General features: G+C 45.4%; 1 protein-coding gene across 1 annotated transcript in view; it reads right to left on the reverse strand.

The window, feature by feature from the left end:
- Pm20d2 (peptidase M20 domain containing 2) overlaps positions 1 to 9,869 on the reverse strand; it is a 17,019-nt gene that overhangs the window by 1,409 nt on the left and 5,741 nt on the right. Inside the window, exons 3-6 of the mRNA XM_021222446.2 lie at positions 8,650 to 8,792; positions 6,534 to 6,688; positions 4,056 to 4,191; positions 369 to 476 (exon numbers count right to left, since the gene is read on the reverse strand). Of these exons, the coding sequence (XP_021078105.1) occupies positions 369 to 476; positions 4,056 to 4,191; positions 6,534 to 6,688; positions 8,650 to 8,792 (542 nt within the window). The remainder of the gene's footprint in view (positions 1 to 368; positions 477 to 4,055; positions 4,192 to 6,533; positions 6,689 to 8,649; positions 8,793 to 9,869) is intronic.

The following is a 9,869-nucleotide window of genomic DNA, read 5'->3' on the forward strand; positions in this document are numbered from 1 at the left end:
CACAGCTGGCAGAGAGAGAACCCTGGGTACCCAGCTGGCAGAGAACCCCAGGTACCCACAGCTGGCAGAGAACCCCAGGTACCCACGGCTGGCAGAGAGAGAACCCCGGGTACCCACAGCTGGCAGAGAGAGAACCCCGGGTACTCACAGCTGGCAGAGAGAGAACCCCAGGTACCCACAGCTGGCAGAGAGAGAACCCCGGGTACCCAGCTGGCAGAGAACCCCGGGTACCCACAGCTGGCAGAGAACCCCGGGTACCCACAGCTGGCAGAGAGAGAACCCCGGGTACCCACAGCTGGCAGAGAGAGAACCCCGGGTACCCACAGCTGGCAGAGAGAGAACCTCGGTACCCACAGCTGGCAGCTCACCCGCAGCTTCTGTGTACTGCTCCGTGTGATTCAAGGCATCAGTCCCAATGTAAAAATACGGGTGAATCCCAGGAACCACGAAACTGACATTTCCAAAATCAGTAGAGCCTTGAAGCACAATAGGGAAGAAAGGGGTGTTTGATTAAGGACTCTGAACGGTGAAGTTGTAACTAGAGCCCTGTGCTGGGTCAGCGTTCCCCGGTGGGCGGTGGGCGAGCTTCCAGGAGAGCTGTCTGCTGCTCAACACTTGCTCCCACTTCTGCATTGGCTAAGCTGCTCTGACAGAGGGATCTCTAGACCTGTCCCTGCCAGCCACAAAGCCAGCCCCTCTAGCACCCCACTGGGAACCCTGATGGCTCCTCCTCTGTCCCAGGGCTACAGACCCCCTCTCCCAACTGGTTCCTTGAGATCTGATGCCAGTCCTTCCCTCTTCTTATGCCATATTCTCAAATGTTTCTCTATTTATTGTTTCAAATTAGCAACTCAAAATGCATTCTCAGTTCTTCTCCAACCCTCTTCTTATAATCTTACTGCCCACCTGATAGTTCTTCCTCAGTGTCTTACATGTAGACTCAACCTAGCTAGACTCAGATTCACCATCATCTGTTCTCCTACATGCCAACTATTCACACCACCTCTCAGACAGCTCAGAATCATACTCTCCTCCTCTCATCTCTCTAACCTGATCTCATGCCGACAGCTCCACTAATCCTCTACACCAACTGCTCTGGGCATCCACCATGCTCTGCGGGGCAACGGGACTTCAGCATATACCATTCTTTTGTTTTTCAATTTCTCTTTCTTCCTTTCTTTTTTTTAAAGGCAAGGTATTATATGGAAAGCCTCAAACTCAGTATGTGATGACTTTGAACCTCCGGTCCTTCTGCCTCAATCTTGCGAGCACTGGAATCACACCAGTGGCACTATACCTGGGTTATGCAATGCTGGGGTGGAACCCAGGGCTTCAGGCATGCTGGGGATTGAGCTACCCTCTGAGCCACACCCCTGGCTCTGCTGTTCCCTGAACAAGCCTGGGAAGGTCTGCTTCTCTATGGAGCCGCTCACGGTTGGAACTTTTCAGTTGCACCTTACTTCCTATTGGGTTTACTGGCCAATGTCTCTTTACTAATACATTAGTCAAGAAATGGTATTTTAAGTTACCACACACCCAGCTTGTCACAAGATAGATGCTAACACTTGTTGACTAAATCATAATAAAAGCAAAGCGTCATGCCAATTCAATGGCTACTTACTGAATCCTGTTAAACCCTGTGCCTGACAGTTAACCCACACGGGGTAAGGGAAGGAAATCAATGGATGCAGCCAATGGCAATGGGAACTACTTTAAACTCTAAGAACTTCTTATACATCCTCATTTACTTTAAAAATTTTACATTTTGTCCTTTTGTTTGTTTAGAAAGGGTCTTGATATGTAGCATAGGATAGTCTTAAACGTGTGATCCTCCTGCTTCAACTTCCTGAGTCCTGGGGTTGTGCTTGTGTACCCCTGTGTACACTCAGGTTCCCCATTTATACTTGAGGAGTTCTCTCTTCACTTGAGAAGAAACCAAGTCTTACAGACACTAAATGCCTCATAGCTTGTAGCAAAGGCTAGGATTTGGGGCACTGTAAATTACATTGTTTCTGTAATACACGCTAAGCACTCAGTGGGGGACGGTATACTGGGACATTTTCTTGTGGTGACTGAGCTCACCGAGAAGCTAGCTCTGGAAATATGGTTGCCGCACTACCACCCTCCCCCCATTCCAGATCCAAGTGCGTTCGTCTAAAGTGTTCTCCGAGTGTCCTTGTCTGAGGATGTCTGACTCCCCTAACTCTGACCGTAGAACAGTCCTAGTGCAAGCGGACTGTGCGCTCAAGCACAGCTACAAGGTCAACCACAGAGATGGAGCTATAGGGTGACATGTTACAAAACTACAGCCCTGTGCAAACCAGAACACGAGCATTCATGTAGTCCCTGACGTGGGCATATAGCTGGAAGAGAACTTGCCGAGAGCACACATGAAGCCCAGGGTCTGATGCTCAGGACTGCACAAACCAAACATGGCGCTCTATGCCTAAAATCCCAGCACTCGGGAGTGGAGGAGTGACCAGTGCCAGGTTACCCTCAAGTGTACGACAACTTCAAGAGTAGCCTGGCTTACTAAGACTCTGTCTCAAAGCATGTGTGTGAGTGTGTGTGAGTGTGTGTGAGTGTGTGTGAGTGGGGTGAACATGGAAGGATGGGTGTACCCATAGTCCACGGATTTTACGCAGGCTTCTCCAGTTTTAATTGAAACCATGGAAAGCTCCGCCATTTGCAGAGACCACACTGTTCATTGCAGTTTTAGTTCGTGTGCTGCAGAAGCCAGCACTGGATTCTCTGCTAACCTTCAGCTGCCACCTCAATCCTTGTGCCAACTATGTCCTAGGGAGGGGTCTCTAAACAGTTTCCAGGGGAGAGGTCTCTGAGCGGCTTCCGGGGGTGGAGTCTCTGAGCGGCTTCCCGGGGATGTGGTGACTTATACCTGTACTCCCCAAAATTAAGAGCCTCAAGCAGGCGGGGCACAAGGCAAAGGCCAGCCTAGACAACATATGGGAAGATCTGGTCTCAATAAATAAGTACACCCCAAATGCAGCTAAACTGTAAGGTGGTTACTCCTGAGAATCTGGACATGCACTAGATCGCTAAATACTTATAACCTGCTTACTCTGATAAGCTGAAACGGATTAAAATCCTGTTTCCCATTTTCGTAGCTTATTTAAAGATTAGAAGTAAAGGCTGGAGATCTAGCTTAGTGGTAGAGCACTTGCTAAGCATGCATAAGGTTTGATCCCAGCATCACAAGAAAAAAAATAGAATTAAATGTAAATACTAGAAGTATTTAGAACACTCCTAGCAGACTGACCATTTTTAAAAATGACTACTATTAGCCGGGTGTGGTGGCGCACACCTTTATTCCCAGCACTCGGGAGGCAGAGGCAGGGGGAGTTCTGAGTTCAAGGCCAGCCTGGTCTACAAAGTGAGTTCCAAGACAGCCAGGGCTACACAGAGAAACCCTGTCTCGAAAAACAAAAACAAACAAACAAACAAAAACAACAACAAAAAAATGACTACTATTGTGGCACTCTTCACTCACTGAAGAGTTCAGTCGCTTCTTTTCAATAACCTAAGTGTGAAGGAATATCATTAAAAATACCATTAGGGAGATGGAAGTTAGCCCAGCAGACTAGAGCACCCAGATTTGGTTCTCCACACCCATAGGGCAGCTCCTAACTGCCTATAAACTCAAGTTCCAGAGAACATAATGCCCTGGGCTGGCTTCAAGGGCACTGGCAAGCAGACGGTATGCGTACACACAGGCAAAATACTCAGATACATTTAAAAAAATCATTAGGGCTGGCAGGGCTTCCTCAACATGCACGAAGCCTGGGTTCAATCCCCGGCATCCGATAAACCTCAGGAGGTGGCGTGGATTTACAGTCCCTGCATTTGGGAACCAGGGGCAGGAGGGGCAGGATCAGGGTCAATGTCGCCGTGTGTGGATTTTGAGGCCAGTCTGGGCTACACCCAGACCCCGCTTAAAAGACACAGTGACAGTTCTCCTTGCCTCTTAATAAGGCAGTTAAACGTAAATTGTCATTTCTCTTGCTAAAAAACAGCTCAGCCTGTGACAGCTTGGTTACCTGAAGGGCCACTCAGCACTGCATCTTCTGAGATGAACTCCATTCCCAGTTTCTTCCCGTTCTCCATATACGCACTGCACAGTGTCTTATTGGGAATGACATTGTAATAATCGTGTGCTTCACTTTCAATGTCTACCTAAAAAAAAAAAAAAAAAAAATTACAAAGCTTGAGATTAAAAACTCAGATCCACTAAGTCCAAAACAGTGACGGTTTCTAACGGGAAATGGTTTCAGGATGGGCACTTTCCATCCCAGACACAAACTCTCACAAATCTCTTACCTTTAAAATTAAAAAAAAAAAAGTGCATTATAAAGTTAGAATTCCTACATTCTATCTTGGCCAGCAAGTATCAACTTCAGTCACCCAAAAAAAAAAAAAAAAAAACGGTATAGGGAGTGGCCGGAAACTTCCGTCATTCTGATGCGGGTGGTTTCAAACCACTCTGATGGCCGCTGCTCTAGACTTCCATCTCCAAAAGAAAGAGCAAAGCATTTTTACAAGTCAGCATGCTTAACTCAGAACTGTCCCCGACATCTCTCAGCCTCGTCTCAAAGGGATCCTAGGAGAATACAGGCATTTCAGTAAGGCAGACTCACAATGGCCTTGCTCACTGGTGTGACATGAAGACACAGAAGCGGCCTCTATGTGACGGTGTAAATACACTTAACAGGTTTTGTTTTTTTTCAGTAAGCAAAAAACCTAATCATCAAACAGCAGAGATCAAACTTCTGTTTTTCGTAACATCTAAGGTAGGAATAACGGCAAACATATTTTATAAATTAGCCAAAATATAAATTAGTGAAGGGCTACTTAAACGTAGCTTTAAATCCAACAGCGAGCTTCGCATGTGTTAGGGCACACATGCATGTATGTGGAAGGTAAGAGAACAAGCTGAGGTGACAGACCTCGGGAGCCCATCCTCTTTGGGTTTTGACATAGGGCCAGCTTCTCCTTTTGCCTGGCACTAACCAAGACTGACTGGCTGTGGGGGTGCAGAAATCTACTGTGTCTGCTCCCCAGAGCCGGGATAGTGAATGCACTGCACAACAACTACCTTTTAAAAGTGGGCGGTGGAGATCAGCCTGCAAAGCAAGTGCTTAGCTGACTGAACCCCTAGGCTCGGTGAATATGCAGAGACATTAGCTAATGACAGCTCATGTGTCTAACTTATAAATATTTAGATTATTTATAGTTATAAGGAAATAAGTGTTTAGTTCCCTGGGTTGTGGGAGCTTTACTGTTGTACACTCAATCTCTTCGCAAATGGCCTGAGGTCTGCGGCCCCACCACCCTGAACGCACCCGATCTCGTCTGCAATTGGCCTAAGAGGACGTCATTACTCTTACCCATGACTTGTCCACCTGTCTATCTATGCACCACACAAGTTGAGCGCTGATGCCTTCTTGTCTTTCCAACCACATTACCTGCTTCTGCGATCTCTTTATTGTTCACGTACCTAGAGGTGTAATTGTCCTTCAAAGCTCAGTCAGGTCTGCAGTATTTCAGGAAACCCTCTCCTCGCATCCCACTGACTGGGAACTGAGCCCAGGGTTTTGCATTCGCCAGGCTAAGCTGCAGGCCCCACCTGGAAACTGTCTTAACTGCTCTGCTCCAGCCAGCACCGTCTATTCTACTCTCAAGATAAAAGGTGCAAGCTCTGAGGGTAATTGCTGAGACACACTACTAAGTGAGCAACTGCTACACCAAGGACAGAACAAAGGGGAGGTCAGGCTGGGATCTCTTCACAGATGTTACTCCATCTGATCCTCACAAGAAACCTGGAGAAATGACATCGCTGTCCCTATTTTTTCCACTGAGAAACAGAGCCACAGAGATACTATGTTTCTAATGGCCAAGAGACACAGGTCTTGTCTCTCTAAAAGCAACATCTAAGATCTTGTCTCAGCAACCAGACTCTACAGTATTTGAACTTTGTGTAACTATGAACCTCACCCACAACTGATACTGAAATATTTCTGACTTCACAACAAACTATCCTTTGCTCTCAGTCTGTCTTGACTTCCATTCCAGCAAGGCACACACACATTTATATCACACCCTTGCCAATGGCATCCGCAGATACTGTCACAAAATGCCCTTTGTGGGAAGTACACAAAAGTGATGTTTTAAAAAGGCTGGGATCCCAGCACAGTGTTATGCGAAGTACTTCCGCTGCTGTCTGAGTGACCTGACCTAACATATTCTCTGTTGTAAACACTGAAGAAATATGTCAGAATTAAAGGATTTCGCATTCAACACTCATTAAAGGATTTTACATCAAATATTTAACCAACTGCTTCTGCAGATTCAAGACATCACCAGTGAGGGCGAGGCAGAGACAGGTTTCCAGCAACACCCCCAGCACAGACTAAAAGTCACCACAAGAAGAAAGAACCAAGGTAGTCTTTAATGCAGTAACACAAACAGCCGCAGCTCACACATAACTGAGATCATAATTAATTCTGAAAAGCTCTTACTGTGCAGCCCGTAGCCAAAGCTGCAGCTCTGAAGCAATCTTCTGCCTTTTTGGTCAGAACTTGAAGCTCTTTCATCGAGGGCGCACGGAAGTAATAGAGTAGTTCGGAGTAAGAGGGGATGATATTGGGCTTCACACCACCGTTTTTTATTATACCTGCAAAAAGAACCAAATTAGTTAAGTTAAATTTGATGATTTCTTTAAAGACAGTTTTGCAGCCATTTAACATTAAATGGCTAAGGAAGCCATTTAATGTTAAGGAATTACAGCCTGTGTTGAGGATAAAGTTCAACAACAGAACACTTGCTGAGCATGCGTAAGATTCTGGGTGTAATTCCCAGATCTAGAAAGAAAAAAGGAAGAGAATCTAGATTATAAAGAAATACAGAATTATGTAATAAGAAACAAAAAGCATCTTAAACTTTCTGGAAGAAATTCCTCTCTGTGGGCTTTATTATAGCTGTACAATTTATTAAAAAAAAATGTTTGGCCCAAACTTTTATAATAGTATGAGGCTCTGTAACTACCATCATATTTGAAAAACCCTATGAACCTTTTAAATGACACTTGGCAGTGGAGAACTAACTTTCATACCAATTAGAGACTGCTACGATTACTTCTCAGACCTTTGGCTACAATCGTGGCTAGAAACAAAAGCAGAACAAAGACCCTAAGTGTTGTAAACTATCAAAACACACATTTGTTTGGGGCCACACAAAATGAAGGTATATTTGTTCCTATTAATAACTGAAAGAGATACAGAGACTCTAATCCCAGCCAGTTGTGCAACCCTGTAATCTCAGCACTTAGGAGGAGGAGACAGGAAGATCGTGAGTTCAAGGCAGTACTTAGCTTCACAGCCTGGGTCGCAAAAGACCTCATCTTAAACACAAAAGAGAATGAAGAAGGGAGGGAGAGGAAGAAGAAGAAGAAAGAAAAACTGAATTCCTAATTAAAAGTTTTCCACTCCTATCCCTTCTGAGGAAATTACGGCCCGCAGCAAGACAGGTCAGGCCTTCAACCTCAGTGCGCAGGACAGCCTGGGCTACACAGTGAGAACCCACCCCAAACCACCTGCTACTCCAACCAGAAAAGGAAATTACGACAAGAAACTTTCAAAAGTACAATTACAAACTGAGTTCAGCATACAGCAAAACTGAGTAAAGTATTCTTTAGAATTAAATCGTGATTAAAGCATGATTTCCTAGGTCATACAGAAATAAACCAAAAGAAGGAAGGAAGGAAGGATAGAAAGAAGGGAGGGCATGGGCGAGGGAAAGGATATCGTGAATTGGTGTGGTGGCTCATGTGGTATAATCCCAGACAGTGTAGGAGGAAATGTGTCAGAGAACACCATTGCTACAATATTTCCTTTTTTTTTTTTGGGGGGGGGGGTGTTTCGAGACAGGGTTTCTCTGTGTAGCCCTGGCTGTCCTGGAACTCACTCTGTAGACCAGGCTGGCCTCGAACTCAGAAATCCACCTGCCTCTGCCTCCCGAGTGCTGGGATCATGCCCGGCTTTGCTACAATATTTCTATACACAGAACTTTGACGGAGTATACTAGCCCCTGAGTAAGTAAAATTAGTAACCAACACTTCTTTCTTTGCAAAAGAATCTCACTTAGCCCAGGTTGCCCTCATACTTACAGGTGGCTGAGGATGGTCATGAATTTCTGATTCCAAGTACTGGTATTACGGATGTGTGATATGGCAGGCTTTATGCAGAGCTGGGAATCAAACCCAGCACACGGTGCATTCAAGGTGAGCATTCTACTAACTGAACACATCCCCAGTACCGTGTGTGTGTGTGTGTGTGTGTGTGTGTGTGTGTGTGTGGTGTTTTGCTTTATTTGTTTCGTTTTTCAAGATAGGGTTTCTCTGTATAGCCCTGGCTGTCCTGGAACTCACTCTGTAGACCATTTGGCCTTGAACTCAGGTTTCCATCTGCCTCTGCTCCCAAGTGCTGGAAATAAAGACTTGAGACACCACCACTAGCTTCCAATCCCCAAATTATTTAATACCAGAATTTTTTTTAAAAATAAATCTGGTATTAAATAATTTTACTGCACTGAAACATACTGAGCACTATTTACTCTATCAATACTTGGTGTGCATACCATGAACTCTCCAGGTTGGTTTCATCTGCTGTCTTAATGCAGAGAGGTTGTTATAGGCAAGCACTGCAGCGTCCAAGGCGTTCACACCCTCCCAAGGGTAAGCGGCAGCATGAGACGATTTCCCGTAGTACTTCACAGTCACACTAGGGAATAAAACAGAAGAAATCACTGCAAATTACTTTCTCCAGTACCAGCAAAATAAGAAAATCCAGTTAGTTGTGTATGTGCTTATGTGTCTATGTGTGAGTATATACATGTGAATGTAGAGCTGGGAAGGGGTGTGGGGACATACCCACGTGTGCGTGTGCGTGCATGTATGTCAGTGTGTATGTGTGTGTACGTGTGAATGCAGAGCTGGGCAGGGGTGTGGCAGTGTACCCACGTGTGCGAGTGCACGCAAGTACATGTGTGTGTGTGTGTGTGTGTGTGTGTGTGTGTGTGTGAGATTGTACACATGAGTGAAAAGCCTGAAGAGGCCAGAAGAGCGAATCAGAACCATGAAGCTGGAGCTACAGGACGCTGTGAGCCACCAGACATGTGAGTGGGAACCAAACATTCTCTGGAAGAGCAGTGCCCTTTCTTACCTGCGGAGCCGTCTGTCAGCCCCCAGGTTGGACTTTGTATTTGAAAGCATCTGAAGCAAAAGCATAGGGATGTGGGAGCGAGAATGTGGTTCCCTGGGAGTGTCTGCTTACCATGTGGAAGCCTTTCTGCTCCATTTCTAGAGAGACAGAAAAAAATGAAAGAAAGAAAAGGAAAATCCAAATGCAGAGATAAAGGAGACGGCCCAACGACTTAGCTCACGCAAATACGCAACACTGTATTAGGTGCTGGAATCACAAACATGTCTATGTCCTCTAGACAGCGTTGTGTGTGACAGTCCTGTGTCACAAGCTGCAAGAACCCAGGTAACCCTGTCTTTAAAAGGCCAGCTGGGTGTGGCAGTGCACGCCTTTAATCCCTGCACCCAGAGAGCAGAGGCAAGCAGAGCTCTGAGCTCGAGGCTAACTATAGGAAACTCCAGGCTGGTTAGGGTTACAGAGTGAGGCCCTGTCTGAGGAAAAATGAGAAGGAAGGTCAAGGAAAGAGAAAACAATTAAAATACATTAGGACAACATTTAAAAATCCAATTAACACAACTTTATATGGTATCCTGACACTGTCAGCTATTTCTGACCAAAATTTTCTTTTCTTTTCTTTTTTTTTTTCTTTTTTTTTTT

This window comes from Mus pahari, chromosome 22 (assembly GCF_900095145.1).
Source record: "Mus pahari chromosome 22, PAHARI_EIJ_v1.1, whole genome shotgun sequence".
Taxonomy (NCBI): domain Eukaryota; kingdom Metazoa; phylum Chordata; class Mammalia; order Rodentia; family Muridae; genus Mus; species Mus pahari.